Source organism: Nannobrachium achirus (assembly GCF_963921795.1).
Source record: "Nannobrachium achirus genome assembly, chromosome: 2".
NCBI lineage: Eukaryota > Metazoa > Chordata > Actinopteri > Myctophiformes > Myctophidae > Nannobrachium > Nannobrachium achirus.
The window spans coordinates 72206520-72227079 of record NC_137811.1 but is presented as its reverse complement, the minus strand read 5'-3'; the positions used below and the strand labels follow the sequence as shown (position 1 = coordinate 72227079).

The 20560-nt window shown below is 46.6% G+C and overlaps 1 protein-coding gene across 1 annotated transcript in view; it reads left to right on the top strand.

The window, feature by feature from the left end:
* The window catches only part of aplp1 (amyloid beta (A4) precursor-like protein 1), a gene marked incomplete at both ends in the record, with an annotated part of 47584 nt that overhangs the window by 20340 nt on the left and 6684 nt on the right, over window positions 1-20560 (top strand). Inside the window, 9 exons of the mRNA XM_080744192.1 lie at window positions 1433-1545; window positions 2176-2396; window positions 4319-4472; window positions 5875-6004; window positions 13519-13646; window positions 14107-14181; window positions 14823-14981; window positions 17288-17416; window positions 18745-18844. Coding sequence (XP_080600318.1) covers window positions 1433-1545; window positions 2176-2396; window positions 4319-4472; window positions 5875-6004; window positions 13519-13646; window positions 14107-14181; window positions 14823-14981; window positions 17288-17416; window positions 18745-18844 — 1209 coding nt within the window. The remainder of the gene's footprint in view (window positions 1-1432; window positions 1546-2175; window positions 2397-4318; window positions 4473-5874; window positions 6005-13518; window positions 13647-14106; window positions 14182-14822; window positions 14982-17287; window positions 17417-18744; window positions 18845-20560) is intronic.

Sequence of the window (20560 nt, the reverse complement as noted above, 5' to 3'; positions counted from 1 at the left end):
AAAATGTTCCATATGGCATGTTCTAACTGTGTGCCAAATTTCATGCTTTTTTCATAAAGTGCACGATTTTTACCTGAAACGCTCGGACTACACTGACTGTCTTCTCCTCGTCTTCTCTTCTTGACTAAACCAAGGAAAGACAACATTTATTTATGCCAAATGTAGCAGAGTGACTCACTGCCTCAGCCTGAAGGCTTAAAAAGTCTAATATCACCCCACCTGTTCCCTTTGGTCTGACGGTTAAGATGTTAGACTCTTTTTACTCAGTGCCGTTAGAAGTCGTCAAATATTAGAGGCAGAAATTGCAAAAAAAGCCGATCTAGATGCTCATGAGTATGTAGATCAGCTATTTTCACAATAGAACCGTGTTATACAAAATGTAATGCCTCAACTCTTAGTGCTCGTCAGAGTGGGGGTGGGTCCCCCCTAACCTCGCCTACCAGGCTTTCTGCGGAAAAGCCTGGTGTTCGTTCACAATAGGCTGTTTGGTTTCTGCCCAACGCGGAAACCACTAGAAGAAGCGGCGTCGCTCTGATTTGGTTCCCTCCGTCCCTCCGCATCAAGGAGTTTATTAGGTAGGCCCTAAAAGTATGTCCTTGAGTGCAGGGGAATTATTTTGGGTTAAAACTGTTTCCGGTGGATAGTTCCGGCCAAATTGAGGTCCTTTGAGTACTACAACATGATGTTTTGTGGTTTCCACTCCAGACCGGTTACAAGCCCGAAAAGTGAAGTGATCCCAGACTAGGTCCCACCAGTTAATATATGATTATTTTGGGGATCGCGGCCTGAAAAGGTTGAGAACAGGAGGACACTTCTTTACCTCTGTCGTGATGCTGCTGGTCAGAGGGGGCCCATAGTGACACTCCACGGGAGCGTGTCCATATTTGGACATAACATTTGCTCGAACCATTTCTTCGACGCGGGTGAATGCTGAATGTTAACCACTATGCCTGAACCTATCCTAAACCCTAACCCTGACCTCAGTAAAACTATGCCTAAACCTAACCCTAAAACCTAACCCTAACCCTTAGTCCAAATAATGACATAGAAATAGCGACAATTGCCCACACTCCACAACATGTGTGTGCTGCATTCGTTGTGCAGCCATCAGGTTTAAATGCATGGACTGCAGGGATGCAAAATGGTGTTGAAGTGCATCTGTCCTACTTCTGTCATACTGTACTGTGTATAACTGTGATGAATATTATATGTTCATCTGTCTGTCTGTCTGTCTGTCTGTCTGTCTGTCTGTCTGTCTGTCTGTCTGTCTGTCTGTCTCTGTCTCTTTCTCATCAATAATTAATGCATGCGGCGCATCGCGTTTGATGTTGAATTATCTAAGGATCCCACAGAAGCCAAGTCTCAGTCTGAACACTCTGTCTCCCCCCTCCCTCCCCTCCTTCCCCCTCCCCCCTCCCCCTCCTGCCCCCAGTGGGGGAGTACGTCAGCGAGGCCCTCCTGGTTCCAGATCGCTGCCGCTTCCTGCATCAAGAACAGATGGACGCCTGTGAGAGTTATGTCTACTGGCACAATGTAGCCAAAGAGGTGCGCACGCACACACAAACACACGCACGCACGCACGCACGCACGCACGCGCGCACGCACGCGCACACACACACACACACACACACACACACACACACACACACACACACACACACACACACACACACACACACACACACACATGCAATTCTGCACCCAAATTCCCACTGGGTCATGGAACAAATGCCACCCATTTCACATTGTACTGTTATAGCGCCACCAGCAGGTCGACTTTAGCTAAACTCATTTTTTGAAGAAAATGCCTCAAATCATTCATGCAGTGTCACATTGCCATTAAAGGCTGAAGAAGCCATGGCACCCTTTTCACAATGGCCTAGAATAGCGCCACCAGGAGGCCACAATAACCTGTGCTGCTTCTAGTTCTATGTATGTGTTTACCTTGCGTACTGTAAGTCAAGTGTGTGTGTGTGTGTGTGTGTGTGTGTGTGTGTGTGTGTGTGTGTGTGTGTGTGTGTGTGTGTGTGTGTGTGTGTGTGTGTGCGTGCGTGCCTGTGTGGGTGCCTGTGTGGGTGCCTGTGTGCGTGCGTGCGTACGTGCGTGCGTGCGTGCGTGCGTGCGTGCATGCGTGCATGCGTGTGTGCATGCGTGCGTGCGTGCGTGTGTCTCTAGGCGTGCACGGCAGACAGCTTGGAGCTCCACAGCTATGGGATGTTGCTGCCGTGCGGCGACCACTTCCGGGGCGTGGAGTACGTGTGCTGCCCGGGGAGGGGGGGCTCCGGGGGGAAGGGGGAGGCTGACCCCGCCCCCGCCGAGCCCCTCCCCGCCGTGGCAGGGGGCGTCGCCCCCCAGCGCCTGCTCAGCGCTCAGACCAGCGCTGACGCCATCACAGTGTAAGTTTCACCTTAAGGACGGGTTGCGGCAGGGGTGTAGCCAAGGGTGGGCCTGGATAGGCCTAGGCCCACCCATTTTGTTTTTTTGCCCACCCAAAAATAACGAAATAATTCACATAATAAATGATGCGCGGCGCGATGTGGCGAATCGTTGCGCGGCTATCTAGGAAGCAAAGAAAGACACCACAGTTTGATTTGATCATAGCTCAGTCAATTATGAAGCGATTTCTAACGTTAAAACGTCTCCATATTGCTTGGGAAGTCCACTTCCATGACAAATGACTGTATTGTGTCCCTGTTAATATTAAAATGTTCGCTATTTTAAAATAGCCGATGTAGACAACAGGTTCTCACCCCTAATGCTTCATACAACCGACGCGATCTTAAATACCGAATGCTTCTCACCATAGACGCGGACGGATTGCCTAATGTCTCAAGGGTTAGACGCATTGGGTGGTCTAAGAAGAAAGAAAAAAAAGTAGTTCCTGATGCGGGATTCGATACCGCTCTGAAGGCTTCTTGGTTTACCAGCCACCCGTCGCTACCGTTCACGCCACTATAAACGACGGAGCGGTGCCGTCTCAGGCGCCTATGACCCCCGTGAGTCGCCACCGAGGCGAGCGTTAGCGAGCCGAGTTGCCGCGACGAGCGGTGGGAACGGCGCATGAGCCGACTCAGCCGCGTTACCGAATTACGTGCCGTTATGGACAGAATAGTAAATCTTGACCAGGGGACTGCTTCCGCCTCCGAATGTGGCTCAAAGAAGGGACTACGTTATCATTCCACGTTTTGTCAAAGATAAAACCACAAAAAAAAAGGAACTTCCCAGTCACTCTGGTTAGCTCAGTCGGTAGAGCATGGAGATACTAATCCAGGGACCGGGGTTCGATTCCCCGTGACGGCCGTCAGTGAAAAATATTCCAGTAAACACATGTCGGCGCATGCGTACTAAGACTCTGTCTCGTCCAAAAACTCTCTGTCCCCGTCGCACCCTAGACGCAATAGTCACTCCCAAAACTTCACAGGGGTGAAGCAAAGGAAAGCAAAGACACGGCGTCGGGAGGGTGAAGCAAAGGGAGTGAGAATGGATTGATGTAGAAGCTCGCATCTGTGCCCACCCACATTGTGCCAGGCCTTGCATGGTAAATCCTGGCTACGCCGCTGGGGTGTGGTGGTGATCCCCCCAAAAAACGAACAAACAAACATGAGGGGGGCGGGATAAATGGACTCGCTGACATCAAAGGCCAAAACTCTAGTCTGACTCTACTCTAGTTAGCCGTGGTCCAAAGTGTTAGCCAGTTCTTTCTAAGAGCCAGGCACTCTACTTTATAGTAAAAATAAACAAAACGACTTCGCTATTCACCAAAAAAAAAAAAAGGCTGTTTTGCCTTGTTGAAAATCTATTTTCCAGGGTGGGAAGCCTCTCAGCACCCCACCTTCTCTGTAAAATACACTTATTGGGCAGATAATAAAATGTGTCCGCCAAACGGAAATTATTTTGGTTACTCCACAGATAGATATGGTCAATGGAATATATATTGACCATATCTGTAGGGGCCACTGTGGAGTCAACCAAATAATATCCATCTTGCAGACACATTTTATCCTGATCTACCGGCAGTTCACAAAGGCTTTGCAGGTAGAACCCCCCCCCCCCCCATTCCCATTCCAAGTGTATATATGTTTTTTTTTTTTTTTTTTTTTTTTTTTTTTTTTTTTTAGCTGTGCTTATACGTAACGCCAGTGCTGCTATTCCAAAGCCCCCTCAGGTCTTTTTTGGGGGGGTTAGATAATGTTGAGCTGGTCATTTTAAAAGTAGCTCTCAATTAAAGAACGTGTGGACACCCCTGCTCTAGTCTGTCTGACCCTCACCCCACACTACTGTCTGACCCTCACCCCACACTTTCCTCGCGGTAACACAGAACCAAAGTTATGGCGAACCCGGCCAGTCCCTCCCCCGACGCCGACGCAGACGAGACCGCCGTGGCAGAGGAGGAAGAGGAGGAAGATGAGGAAGACGAGGATGAGGAAGACGAGGAGGCCTTGGAGGAGGAAGGAGAGCAGGAGGCCAGGGAGGTACGTGACGCCCCCATGTCTTCATGTTCTAGTATTTCACATCGGGAAGAACTCATTGTTCCGCAGGTACGTTGGTCCGAGTAGGATGACCGTTGGCAGGTTTGCTACTCACCAGCGTCGTCAGGTTAGCTACTCACCAGCGTCGGCAGGTTAGCTACTCACCAGAGTCGGCAGGTTAGCTACTCAACAGCGTCGGCAGGTTAGCTACTCACCAGCGTCGGCAGGTTAGCTACTCACCAGCGTTGGCAGGTTAGCTACTCACCAGCGTTGGCAGGTTAGCTACTCACCAGCGTTGGCAGGTTAGCTACTCACCAGCGTTGGCAGGTTAGCATTTCACCAGGTTAGCATTCACCAGCGTTAGTTTTACCGAAGTTAGGGTTAGGGTTACGGTTAGGTTTAGGTCGTCGGCATACCGGCCCGTCGGCATATTGACATGGACCCTTTCACATCAAGGGCCATTATTTATTTATTTGTTACCATTGTTTGATGACATCTAGCCTCTTAGACCCAAAACGTAGAATATTGTGTTGTCGTTGGATAAGATTTTGTCCACAATTCCTTGCTTTTATTGATGTTGGTGCCATAGGAGAGATAACAAGGCAACGTTGACCAAATAAAAAGTTCTGCATTCTCTATAGACTTCTTGTAAATTAAATAATGCAGATGGGGCGCCCACTAGCTGGCCTACTGGTCCAGGCGAATACCACTTAGGCATTACCACATTCAGTTCAATTCCCGATCCGGACGACCTTTGCCACATTTCGCTCCCCATCTCTCTCCCCCATTTCCTGTCAGTCTACTGTCCTATCAATAAAGGCATAATAATAATAATGCTGATGTTTAACTATAATTTTACTCTCGAGAGCCTAAAAAATTAAACATTCATTTTTCACAAGAGTTAAAGATCTATAGGGGTCCATTTGGTTACCAACTCTACGGGGACCAACAGTGGTTAAAGTAGCAAAAGTAAAAGTACTCGTTATGCAGAATGCCTCCTTTTCAAGATTTCAAATGTATAAAAGATCTTTTGCAAATAGAAGATCTACAAGCTTTGTGAACTTGTAGATAGGCTGAAAGATAGGCCAAAATCTATATAGGGTTGAAGTTGTTAATGTATTTTTTTTTGTTATGATAATCTAAATCTACAAAGTAACTAGTAACTAATTGTAGTGGAGTAAAAGTACTATAATTCCCTCTGAGATCTATTGGAGTAGAAGTAAAAGTACAAAACATTGGAAACACTCAACTTACTGTTACTTTACACCTGATGATACGTTGTACATTCTAGGAAGCGGAAGAGGAGGATGAGGACCAGGCTGATGATGATGATGATGATGAAGAGGAGGAGGAAGAGGCGGCGGCCGTTGCCGAGGCGACAGTGGCAAAGGCGGAGCCAGAGGAGTACGAGTACTCTGTGGACTCTGGTCCTTCGAGCCGGAACGCCGACTACCTGGACCCCTTCTACTACCAGAAGGGACCCGCGCAGGGCCGCAAGCCCACCGCTTCACCACCCCTGACCAGAGGAGACAGCTGTGAGTGTCTGTCTGTCTGTCTGTCTGAGCGTCTGAGCGTCTAAACGTCTGTCTGTCTGAACTTCTCTCTCCACACCATTTTAGGATTTAGCTCTTACTAGTCTGAGAGAAATGCAAACGCCCCCCTTTTCCCCCGAACACAGCATTCAAGAGAATTGCCTTTTCCAAACTCTTCTGAACTTGAACGCATCATTTTACCGGTATGTCAAAAGAATTGCATCTCCAGTATTGGCTTGAATCTTGATTATATTTAGTTGAGTGCGGCATCAGTCACCGAAAATAGCAAATCTCCAAGCTCACAGCGAGTCGCGCTGTGTTGCGCTGTGAGCTTGTAGATTGGCTATATTTTCACCAAAAGTGCCCTTTAATTCTAAATGTCAGCCCTCCCCCTCACATACTCTGCACGTCCCTCTGATCACGGTAAAATACAGTCCCGGATCCGTGGTCTCCCATGCAGGGTCCTATCGGGTATTTTCGGTACCGGCGAGACCCATGAAGACCCATCAAGCACGGTCAGGACCTAGACCAGAGGTCGGCAACCCAAAATGTTGAAAGAGCCATATTGGACCAAAAAAACAAAAAGCAAATCTGTCTGGAGCCGCACACATTTTTAAGCCTTATATAAGCCTTATGAAGGCAACACATGCTGTAAGTGTCTATATTAGCTATATTAGGCTATCAAATGACTAAGTAGGCTACAAATATATAATGAGCATGCATGATTAAATGTTTATTTCCCCTGCCGCGCATCCTGGAGAGAATGACGCATCACGTGACTACTGTGCTGTACGATGGTACAGCTTTAAGTTTAACGTCCATTACAATATTAATGTATTATGTTTCGTTGCATTGCTGAAATATAATAAAGAAATCAGATTTTTGATGTCAGTTTTATTCTGAGGATTCGAAAAAACAACAAATGGAACGTGCATAATAGGCCTCCTGTAATTCCAGACCCCCATAAAAATAAAATGCAGTCCTCTTCAATCCTCAATAATACAAAGCATGCAAGGCAAAATTCTCACAGAATTTTTAAACAGATGGTTACACATGTGCAGCATAACTGCAATATGACTTTTCCCAACACAGTCACAGACAACACAGGCAACAGAGTGCAATAAACGCAGCCTGCATTTAAAACGCAGACTGCAATTATAAAAAATGAAACAGCAGCCTTTTGAAAAGGTAAAGTAGCCAGGCTATATAAAATGTAAACAATACAGTTTAATTTCGATTCTGTGGATTATCCTGTTCTCTTTAGTTTTCTGCAAATGAAAGTCAGTGCAAGGGTAAAACGCAGCAGCATCCTTTTCTCTTTTGACACGCACAATACAACGCAGCCATCCTCGGACCTGAGCAACAAAACAATAATATCCCTATGTGTCATTATCCTCTTCTCTTTAGTTTTCTGGTAAAACGTAGCAGCATCCTCTTCTCTTTTAACACACAACGCAGCCATCCTCGGACCTGAGCAACAAAACACAATAATATCCCTATGTGTCATTCCAAATATATACTGACAAAAATATGAAATCACTTTATAAAAACAGACACTTTGTTACTAAATATGGGCCTATGACAGGATTGTGTTCTTACCCGTTTAATGTGACTTCTGTTTTCGGACATCACTGGACAGCTTCTGAACATCGGGCATGTAAGATGTAACTTTAATTTTCACGCAGGACTGCAAGCTCTCATCTGTGAGGCGGGTGCGGTATTTGGATTTGATGTAGTTCATGTTTGAGAATATCTGCTCGCACAGGTATGTTGATCCAAAGATAGATAATACTCCAAATGCATATTTCTTCATGTTCCTATAACTGTCAGGAATAGCATTCCATGTTTCAAACACAATTTTCTCTGGTGTTGGGAGGCTTTCAATTTCGCTCCATTTGTGGTTTTGTGCAAGCTGGGCTTTCTGGCGAGTGACATCTTCAAGCTCGGCTGTCAGGCTCTTGAACTTGGAAACCCATAAATCTTTGTCAGCTATATCAGCCATTTCCATTTCAAGGTCAGCTTGATTTACACCTGGGATTGGGAATGTGTTCAGCAAGGACGGGTCAATCTCCAGGGGTGTGACAGGGAAAGATAGTGTCATTTTTTCCTTTCTGAACTCGCCAAATCTTTTCCCAAATGCCGTTTGCATATCAACGATCGCACCTTGTAAATAATCACCGTTGATTGTGTGATCGGGGTGGGCGTCTTTGAACTCTTTCAGGGAGGAGAAGTGAGAGAGCGTGCCTCGCTGTACATCTCTGGCGAATACAGTCAGCTTGCGCTCGAATGACAAAACAGCTTCCAGCATTTGCAGTGCAGTGTTTCCCCGCCCCTGGAGACTTGTATTCAGCGTGTTTAGGTGACTTGTCATATCCACCATGAAGTGCAGTTTTTCCAGCCACTCTGTATCTTCCAGTTGCGGGTAGTTCAGGTCTTTGCTTTTCAGGAATGTGTTCACGTGTTCTAAACAAGCAACAAAGCGATGCAAAACCTTACCCCTGGACAGCCATCAGACTTTGTTGTGTAGCAGGAGATCGGAATATTGGCTCTCAACTTCATCTAGCAACGCACGGAACTGACGGTGGTTTAATGCTTTTGCAATTATCTTGTTCACCATCTCGATGACACGGTTCATCACCTCCGTACACTCCGGTGGGAATGTCTGTGCACACAGTGCTTCTTGGTGCAAGATGCAGTGAAATGTAAGCAGACTTCGATCCAATGCTTTCTGTATTAAAGTCACAAACCCCTTTTGTGATCCCCTCATACTGGGTGCCCCATCTGTAGCCACTGAAATCAGGTGGTTGGTGTTTATTCCATTGTCATTTAAACACTTCAGCACAGCCTCACATATGTCCTCCCCCCGTGTTTGGCCTTTCAGTGGTATTAATTCGATCATTTCTTCTTGCGGCCCATCAGAGTTCACATACCTGCATAACAGCGCTGTCTGTTCAATATCGATCACATCACACGACTCATCAACGGCAATTGAGTATGCTGGAGCTGAATTAATGTCCTTGATTTGCTGATTGGTGATGTTGCCTGCCATTGTAATGGCCCTTTCCTTCACTGTCTTTGCGGAGAGAGGCATGTCTTTAATTTTCTGTATTATCTCGGTTTTGTTTTTGAAGTCTGAAAATAGGTGCTCTGATATTTTAACGAATGTATCCTTCATGTAGTCACCATCTGTGAACGGTTTCCCACGCTTTATTATCTCCCGGGTTGCCACAAAACTAGCAGCAGTTGTGGAGTTTGGAGTTGAAATCCACTTCTTAAATCTATTTTTGCTCTCCTCTGATTTCTCCAGAAGTAATGCAATCGCACTTTTTCTCTCACTCCCAACTGGGTACTCGGCTGCCCACGTTGCATGTCTTCCCTGGAAATGTCTTTCCACGTTACTCTTTTTGTTATTTGACAACTTCTCATTACAAAGCAAACATGCAGGGAATCCTTCTGCATCGGCAATGAAAGCAAATGATTCGGTCCAAGAACTGTTAAATGCTCTATTCTCCTCAGCTATCTTTCTCTTTTTCCCTTTGGGATCCATGGCTCATCCATCACACACCCACTGGTTTGTTTACAACGGTCACCTGCCTGGCACCATGCTGAGCTGTGTGTCGCAGTCGCAGGCTATGACGCAAATCTTGTCAACAGAAATGTTGAAATGTAATATTTATTCTACACATTTTTACAGCATTGGAAAACGTTAAGAATGTTTTGTTTCATATTTGTCCTCATACAGAAACCATATTAAAACAAAAAATATATTTTTCCCCCCAACTTTTTCCATTTTCATACATTTTTGAAAAAGCTCCAGGGAGCCACTAGGGCGGCGCTAAAGAGCCGCATGCGGCCCTAGAGCCGCGGGTTGCCGACCTATGACCTAGACCAATCAGTGACGTCTCGATTGGGGCCGGATCACGTCAAACCATGACTAATCAGATCTGGCCTAGAATATCACCTGATTTCAACCAACATAAATCCTGGCCACGAAAATGGACATCCTGGATTAATCAGAGAGGGTCTGATCGAGGCCAGATAAATATCATAACTAGTCATATTATGTCCCAGAATATAACCGTGTACATGCTCATATTTCAACTAACATTACAAACAAAAACAAGTCAATATGACGTCCTGGTAATGACGTCAAGATCATCCCCATATGGTCTGTGATCTGGCCTAGTTCTGAACGTCACCGGAGTCCAGTGCTGTGTTCTACCTGTAACGCGCGTATACGGCGTCTGCTGTCGGAAATAAAAATATGAATAGCGTCTGCCCTCGTGAACCTTTCAAAGTAACGTATCTGATAGGCATTTTGCACTGGTGTCTGCCCTGGCCACACGAATAGCCGAGGATCATAGAATAGTATGCCCTGAAAAAAAGTCTATAACACACCACAGCCGGAGTCACCGGAGGACGTTATCATAACGTCATCATGACGTCATTTGGCTTGCAGGGGAGCTCTAGTCCTGCTCTAGTCCCCCCTCCCTCCCCACACTCTCCCAGTCTCACTCTAACATAGTGAGTAAACCATAATGCAGGCTCAGCATCTCTACTGCTATCTATGGCTTTATAATTGACAGAGGAAGATAACACTGACTCTATACATGATGGACATACGGAAGAGATACACACACACACACGCACACGCACACACACACACACACACACACACACACGCACACGCACACGCGCACACACACACACACACACACACACACACACACACACACACACACACACACACACACACACACACACACACGTAGAAAGCCCATTTATGTGTGAGTACTGTAGATGGGAGCTCTAGATAAGTATGTCTGGATCAATAGGCTGCCAGCCTGGCTCTCTGTGGCCAGGATAACAGCCTCTCTGCTGGGGAGGATGTTTAGAGTCACTGGCCCTGGATACTGGATAGTGTTGTACATGAGGGGAGACCCAACGCTATTACTAACTGTTAGTAATAATAATGAATCATGTTAATCTAACTATTAAGATTAACATTATTCATTATTATTACTACTAGAAGCTGGGCCGCCCTTCGGGCGGCCCAGCGTCTAGTCGGCGACCTGGCCAACTCGGAACAATGTAAATAGGGAATGAATGCCCCGCCCTTTAATGCAAACCCCATTATACCTGTTTTCATAGGACCCGTTTTGACCATCTGTCTGCCTGTGTCCATTTATGCCCATATATGGAGATATCTGTATCTGTCTGTCTGTCTGTCGGCGTCCATTTTATGTCCATATATGGAGATCACTGCAGTTATAGTTCTGGGTCCATTTTATGCCCATATATGGAGATATCTGTCTATCTGCGTCCATTTTATGCCCATATATGGAGTATCTGTCTGTGCCTCCAACTGTGTTGCAGACACAGTGCCGGTTCCCCCTTTAATGCAAACCTCATTATACCTGTTGTCATAGGACCCGTTTTGAACATCTGTTTACCTGTGTCCATTTATGCCCATATATGGAGATATCTGTATCTGTCTGTCTGCGTCCATTTTATGCCCATATATGGAGATCTTTGACCATCTGTTTGCCTCTGTCCATTTATGTCCATATATGGAGATATCTGTATCTGTCTGTCTGCAATCCATTTTATGCCCATATATGGGGGCATTCATTTTATGCCCATATATGGAGAACGCGCGTGCCCGTGGGACGAACGGTTCTCGAGATACGCGGATTACATACATACATACACACTCACAGAGATTTTTTGTTGACTCATGTGGCGTACGTGATGTCAGAGCCTTTTATGAAGTGATGTCACAATGAGTCAGAGCTTTCGCCGATTTCCTCCGGAACAGCCTGATGTCAACAATCAACCCCGCATAAGGAGATTCCGAACGTTTCGCGCCGGTTCGGGAAAACCGCGCGTCGGGTCGGGTCGAGACCCGGCACTGCACTCCGTGCCGCGGCGGGGAACGCGCGTGCCGAATCTGAAGCCGGTGGGACGAACGGTTCTCGAGATACGCGGATTACAGACACGCAGAGACTTCTCGCATTTATAGATAGGCGGCCCAGCGTCTAGTCGGCGATCTGGCCAACTCGGGAACGATGTAAATAGGGAATGAATGCCCCGCCCTTTAATGCAAACCCCATTATACCTGTTGTCATAGGACCCGTTTTGACCATCTGTTTGCCTGTGTCCATTTATGCCCATATATGGAGATATCTGTATCTGTCTGTCATATAGTTCTGGGTCCATTTTATGCCCATATATGCCCATATATGGAGATATCTGTCTATTTGCGTCCATTTCATGCCCATATATGGAGATCTCTGTATCTGTCTGTCTGTGTCCCTTTATGCCCGTATATGGAGATCTTTGTGATTCTGCGTCCATTTTATGCCCATATATAGGACCCGTTTTGACCATCTGTTTGCCTGTGTCCATTTATGCCCATATATGGAGATATCTGTTATCTGTCTGTCTGTCTGTCTGTCAGCGTCCATTTTATGTCCATATATGGAGATCACTGCTGATATAGTTCTGGGTCCATTGTATGCCCATATATGCCCATATATGGAGATATCTGTCTATTTGCGTCCATTTCATGCCCATATATGGAGATCTCTGTATCTGTCTGTCTGTGTCCCTTTATGCCCGTATATGGAGATCTTTGTGATTCTGCGTAAATTTTATGCCCATATATGCCATTTGCGTCCATTTTATGCCCATTTATGGAGATCTCTGTATCCGTCTGTCTGTGTCCCTTTATGCCCTTTTATGCCCATATATGCTATATATGGAGATATTCAGAGATTTTTTGTTGACTCATGTGGCGTACGTGATGTCAGAGCCTTTTATGAAGTGATGTCACAATGAGTCAGAGCTTTCGCCGATTTCCTCAGAAACAGCCTGATGTCAACAATCAACCCCGCATAAGGAGATTCCGAACGTTTCGCGCCGGTTTGGGAAAACCGCGCGTCGGGTCGGGTCGAGACCCGGCACTGCACTCCGTGCCGCGGCGGGGAACGCGCGTGCCGAATCTGAAGCCGGTGGGACGAACGGTTCTCGAGATACGCGGATTACAAACACACACACACACACGCAGAGACTTCTCGCATTTATAGATAGATTAGGGTTAAAGGAAAAGTCCAGACTAAAATAACACATAGACTTTTTTTCCCTACTCATATCGATCCCAAATGAAGGGGTCTATTCTGTCGTCCAATTTCTCCAGCAGACCTCATAGCATAGAGTGGAGCCCATAAGCCTATCGACACTATTTGTTGCGGTCAAAAGCGTTTTTCATGAATATGTTATTATTTTTCATTACACACCTATCCATGCCTTGGTTGTCCCACACAAGTCGCCATAGTCTGCTAAACAGACCAATGTATGTAGCCGTTAAATGTGTTCAGCCAAGTCCCGGAAAAAGACTCCCTGTGATTGGCCGGTCGTCACTTTGATTGGCAGTTGTGCCGAATGTTCAGTCCTTTACGAGACTGTGACTCCCTCTCTATCCCTCTCTCTCTGTGTCTCTATGTCTCTCTCCCCAGTGCCCACCCCTCACCCTACAGACGGTGTGGACGTGTACTTCGAGATGCCAGGCGACGACAACGAGCATGCCAGCTTCCTGCGCGCCAAGATGTACCTGGAGGAGCGACGCATGAAACGCATCAACGAGGTGAGATGGGAAGCAGTGAGGTGATACAGGAACGCAGGTCCATGATTTAGTGGACATTTGAGCCACAGACCATGGCTCAAATGTGTGGGGAGGAATCAATTCTGCGTAATGACTAAATTGGGGAGGAAAATGGGATAAAAAGAAGTAACATTGTGTTGTCTCTATGTATCAGATCATGAAGGAATGGATACAGTAACATTGTGTTGTCTCTATGTATCAGATCATGAAGGAATGGATACAGTAACATTGTGTTGTCTCTATGTATCAGATCATGAAGGAATGGATACAGTAACATTGTGTTGTCTCTATGTATCAGATCATGAAGGAATGGATACAGTAACATTGTGTTGTCTCTATGTATCAGATCATGAAGGAATGGATACAGTAACATTGTGTTGTCTCTATGTATCAGATCATGAAGGAATGGATACAGTAACATTGTGTTGTCTCTATGTATCAGATCATGAAGGAATGGGCGGAGGCCGACAACCAGTCCAAGAACCTTCCTCGCTCCGACCGCCAGGCCCTCAATGAGGTGAGCAGCCCCTGACTTTGTTTAGACTTTTCATTGGAGGATATTAATCAAAGCCTGTTGAGTTGCAGCAACTGGTTTTCCAGGGGGTCATCAGAGCACAACACACAACCACTTGAATCCTAGGGTCCATATCCTGAGAACTTTAGCCAAAAATAGCAGATCTACAAGCTCACTGCGAGGCGTTGGCAAAGACATTTGTCGTGGAGGGGAAAAAGAGCAGACTAAGTACAGAGTGAAATGTTAAGTTACGTATTGATGTTTCAAATGGTTAAATAAGTATCTGAAAACATGAATGATTGTGCTGTCAAACAATGAAACTATATGGAATTTATGAACAGGTTGTGGGGGCCCCTGCTTGTGGGGGTCCCTGCTTCTGCTTTGGATACTTGGATACGCATAACAAAAAAAAGCCAACATAGATCTTCCTCAGGGCAGGCAGAAAGGAAGATAGCACACACCGTATGTAACCATAAGAACCATACTGTATAGTCCACTGAATACTGTTGATGGAACTGGAGATCCATAAACCACATGATCGAGAGCGAATAACTCTCTTTCCATGGGTCTGGGCTGGTTATATATATTATCATCCTGTCTCTCTCACCCATATGTATATTATCATCCTGTCTGTGTCTCCGCAGCACTTCCAGTCCGTTCTGCAGACCTTAGAGGAGCAGGTAGCAGGAGAGAGACAGAGGCTGGTGGAGACCCATCTGGCCAGGGTGGTCGCTACGCTCAACAACAACCGCCGGCTGGCCCTGGAGAGCTACCTGACCGCGGTACAGACCGAACCCCCACAGGTAACACCTCCTGACCGCAGTACAGACCGAGCCCCCACAGGTAACACCCCCTGACCACCTGACTGCAGTACAGACCACCTGACCGCAGTACAGACCACCTGACCACAGTACAGACCGAACCCCCTCAGGTAACACCTCCTGACCACAGTACAGACCACCTGACCACAGTACAGACCACCTGACCGCGGTACAGACCGAGCCCCCACAGGTAACACCGTCTGACCGCAGTACAGACCGAGCCCCCACAGGTAACACCCCCTGACCGCAGTACAGACCGAACCCCCACAGGTAACAACTCCTGACTACCTGACCACAGTACAGACCACCTGACCGCAGTACAGACCACCTGACCACAGTACAGACCACCTGACCACAGTACAGACCACCTGACCGCAGTACAGACCACCTGACCGCAGTACAGACCACCTGACTGCAGTACAGACCACCTGACTGCAGTACAGACCACCTGACTGCAGTGCAGACCACCTGACTGCAGTGCAGACCACCTGACTGCAGTACAGAACACCTGACTGCGGTGCAGACCACCTGATCGCGGTACAGACCACCTGACCGCGGTACAGACCACCTGACCGCCAGGCACATACATGCACACATAAACATCAAAGGGGGCTTGAGCACCTTACCCTTTTATCCGTCTGTAAAAAGTGCCCTTTCCAGACCATGAATGCAGTTTTCACTATGGTGAAAGAAATGCAAATGCCCTCTTTCCATGCCGTACCTGAAGGCAGCATTCAAGAGAATTGCCTTGTCCAAACTCTCCTGAACTTGCAAGAAATCCATGCTGTACGCCACATCTCCAGTATTATGATTATGACTTGATTATGCTTATAGTTCAGTGTGGTATCAAGTACCGAAAATAGACGACCTCCAAACTAAGGTCTGCTATTTTCGATATTTCCCCCCAAAGGCCCTTTTAGTAATGTCAGCTCCAGTGCTAGCCTTGGAGCCAGACAAGAGATTCATGTTCTCCATTCTGACATTTGTGAATCTCGTGACAGTCATGGACGTGTCCCCAAATAGCCAGTGGCATTGTGTCTTTAAGGCATGTCCTACTTAACTCCATGCATGTACACATTGAATATAAACATGAGCGAATAGCGAGCGGGACCATGCACCTGGAGCGCGGAGCATCATGTCATCTCGCTCCACCCTGCTCGTATGGAAAAGATCTGTCTCCTTCACTAGCTCCTCTGGAGGAGACACAAGGAGACACATGGTTAAAGATCTGTCTCCTTCACTAGCTCCTCTGGAGGACAAAAGGTTAAAGATCTGTCTCCTTCACTAGCTCCTCTAGAGGAGACACAAGGAGACACATGGTTAAAGATCTGTCTCCTTCACTAGCTCCTCTGGAGGAGACACAAGGAGACACATGTTAAAGATCTGTCTCCTTCACTAGCTCCTCTGGAGGACACAAGGTTAAAGATCTGTCTCCTTCACTAGCTCCTCTAGAGGAGACACAAGGAGACACATGGTTAAAGATCTGTCTCCTTCACTAGCTCCTCTGGAGGACACAAGGACTAGGGTTGCCAACTCCCAGAGTTTCAAATACGGGACACCTCCTAATGAAACAGTGGGCCACACAGTAACTACTATACACGCAACAACCAGCGCTGAACACACAGTTTATTTATAGATTTAGATTTACTGGGATCCAATCAAACAGGTGCCGAGGTGATGTCACAAATTAAGCCCTGAAGGCGTATAACATTAGAATACCGTAAGAAAGCACTCGCCCCCAGAATTCCCATTTAAAGGACAACTTTATTTTGTTTTACAACAAGGGTTCATATTTTAGATTGTAATTAGAGAAAAGAAAAGATGAGTGTTAAAATGTTTTCATTTAGGCCTACTGCTTTCTATTGTTTTAGCGATTTTAATGACGTTGATTTCAGTGGTTGGGGGCATGCGTGCAAGTGGCTAACTGAGCGTGTGAACTGAGCGGTGGTCGTGGGGGGGGGGGGGGGGGGGGGTGCCTGTGTGTGTGGGGTGGGTGTGTGTGTGTGTGTGTGTGTGTGTGTCTGGCCTGGCCTGAACAACAGCGCCCCTCCCTTAACATGTGTGGTGAAAAAAGGTACTTCAGGCTACATACAGACACGCACGCATACACACACGGCCACGTATAGGAGACGGTGTAACCACCGCTCAAAAAAAACAAAGTTGTCCATTAAGCACTGTATGGAGACGTACGGGCGTTAAACACAATGTATAGTGGCTGGAGAAATGTCCAAGACTCAGTCAGAGATGCTATACAACATGTTGTGTGACCCCACACTGCCCTCTTGCAGCCGGAGCGGGTACTGCAGGCTCTGAAGCGCTACATGGCGGCGGAGCAGAAGGACCGCAGGCACACGCTCAGACACTACCAGCACATCGAGGCCGTCGACCCGCAGAAAGCAGAGCAGATGAAGTTCCAGGTCACTTTATATACCTTTATTTATACCAGAGCACAGGGGCGTCACACCAAGTTCTGGGCCCTGGGTACAAGGATTCACTGCGGGCCCCCCCATGAATGTTAACTATTGAAAAATAGCAGATATACAAGCTCACAGCGCGGCACCGAGTGCCGCGCTGCGAGCTTGTAGATCTGCTGTTTTTGAAATAATTGTGAAAATGTGTGCAAGAAACGTATGTTTCCGTGTCAGTGGTGCTCAGACTTTTTCATGTGAAGGACCCCCAAGATGATATGTATTTGGCCATGGATGGACACCCATCTCAAAATATCTAGTTCCAGGGACCCCCCAGAAGCAAAACTTGAGTTACAAATGTTTGCTTAAAAAATACATATATTCAAAGATTTGCACACATTATCACGACTTTTCAAAAATAGCAGATCTACAAGCTCGAGCTTGTAGATCTGCTATTTTTCAATAGCTAAAGTTACTAGGGCCCCTCCACCTTGGGCCCTGGTAACTCAGTCCCACTTTCCTCCCCCTTGTGACGCCTCTGCCAGAGCAGAGCGGAGCACTGGCTCACAAAGTGGGTCGTGGATCCGTTTTCATAGAGCATAATGTAAATGTTACTTTGCGCCTACTTTGCCATTTGTGGGTTGTGCATGGGTCCCTCAAATTTTTGGTTTCCTACATTTAGTTTTTTAATGTATAATTATATATAAAAAAAAATAAAAAAAGCAAACCTTTTCATCATAAACAAATAAATAAAAATGCAGTGACTTTTCAAACTAATTTCATTAATAAATAAAATAAAATTGAAGAATAAATTATAAAACAAATGTTTAAGAAGTAGTGAAAATAGCCGATCTACAGGTTTGTGCTTGTAGATCTGCTATCTGAACAGTACAGTTCAAATGCAAGGTCTACTAATAGGATTTAAACCACAAAAAGCACTACAACACAACACAGTCAGACAGACATAATGATGATTGACAGGTGTATACTCACCTCCATGTGATTGATGATGTGATTGACAGGTGTCCACTCATGTGATTGATAATGTGATTGACAGGTGTCCACTCATGTGATTGACAACGTGATTGACAGGTGTCCACTCATGTGATTGATAATGTGATTGACAGGTGTCCACTCATGTGATTGATAATGTGATTGACAGGTGTACACTCATGTGATTGATAATGTGATTGACAGGTGTCCACTCATGTGATTGATAATGTGATTGACAGGTGTCCACTCGTGTGATTGATAATGTGATTGACAGGTGTCCACTCATGTGATTGATACTGTGATTGACAGGTGTCCACTCATGTGATTGATGATGTGATTGACAGGTGTACACCCACCTGCATGTGATTGAGGAGAGGATGAACCAGAGCCTGGCTCTGCTCTACAAGGTGCCCGTCCTCGCTGAAGAACTGCACGACGACATACGTAAGTGCACGTGTCCCCTGGATGTCCTATTGGAAGACATTATGTGTCCCCTAGATGTCCTATTGGAAGACATACGTAAGTGCATGTGTCCCCTAGATGTCCTATTGGAAGACATACGTAGGTGCATGTGTCCCCTGGATGTCCTATTGGAAGACATTATGTGTCCCCTAGATGTCCTATTGGAAGACATACATACGTAAGTGCATGTGTCCCCTAGGTGTCCTATTGGAAGACATTATGTGTCCCCTAGATATATATACGTAAGTCTGTCCCCTAGATGTCCTATTGGAAGACATACTGTACATAAGTCTGTCCCCTAGATGTCCTATTGGAAGACATTATGTGTCCCCTAGATATATATATGTCATAGTATATTAGAGAAACAGCACATTCGAGACGCGGAGCACTCGTGGTGCGGCACGGGGCGGAGCAAGCGGTCGCCAATACAACGTACTCCAGGCGGTGCGCCGCTCTATTGTCCACGACACTGCGAGCGGCTACCGAAGCCCCCCTGTATCCACGAAGCCCAAACGAGTTACGAGGCCCCCCTGGGTCCACGAAGCCCCAAGCGGCGCGAAGGCCAGCGGACCTTGGTCCTGCTCTTCGCCCCCGAGCGCCGCAGGCGCGAGTGGCCGCGAAGAGCGGGCCAGGGCCGCGCGGCCGGCGGAGCGCCGCGCGAGTTACGAAGCCGTGGTGAATGCAATCGTTATATTTATGCCCAGGCCGTAAGGCCTGGGCAAGCGCACGTTAAACGCCCTGTCCAAGTGACTACAATGGAGCTAATGGCTAGGCTAGGCTAGGCTAGGCTAGGCTAGGCTAGGCTAGGCTAGTAAATAAAGAGTAAACACTTCCGGTCTGCGGCGAGTTCAAAGCGTGACGTAACTCTCTTATCCAGTGGCTGACGTCGCCATCTGGTGGTGATTAGTGTGTGGTGAACGTCAAAACGAGTGCTCCTTGACAACTTTTACTGGTTTCTTGAACATACTGTAACATATATACATACGTAAGTCTGTCCCCTAGATGTCCTATTGGAAGACATACTGTACATAAGTGTGTCCCCTAGATGTCCTATTGGAAGACATACTGTACATAAGTGTGTCTCCTAGATCTCCTATTGGAAGACATAGGTAAGTGCATGTGTCCCCTGGATGTCCTATAGGGTTAGGTTGTGTTCTATGAAGACATTATGTAACGGTGTCCCCACACGTCCCCTCATATACAGTATGTCCTATATGAAGACATAGTAAGTGTGTCCCTTCATGTATGCCTGTATATAATCCATGGTATTGAATTTTGAAGGCTTTATACGCTAAATTGTCTTGTTATGCTTTCAAAGCGGTGATTGTCAAGTATAGCTTTTATGACATTTAAACTTCCAATTTCATGGCAAAACTCCCGAATTCCGACCTGACATTTAGGGTAGGGTAGGACCTAAAATGTATGCTTACTAGTAGGGCCGGGCCGGGCCTCAGGCCGGCCCAGTTAGGGCCCAGTTAGGGCCAGCTAGGCCTTCATTTACAGGCCTGTTGAGAACTCTAGTGTGTGCTAGAGGAGTTAGTGAACGAGACAGAACTTTAACCAGGTGTCTTTGTGTCCTCTAGGAGTTAGTGAAGGAAACAGATCGTTAACCATGTGTCCTTGTGTCTCCTTCTAGAGGAGCTAGTGAAGGAGACAGATCTTTAACCATGTGTCCTTGTGTCCTCTAGGAGTTAGTAA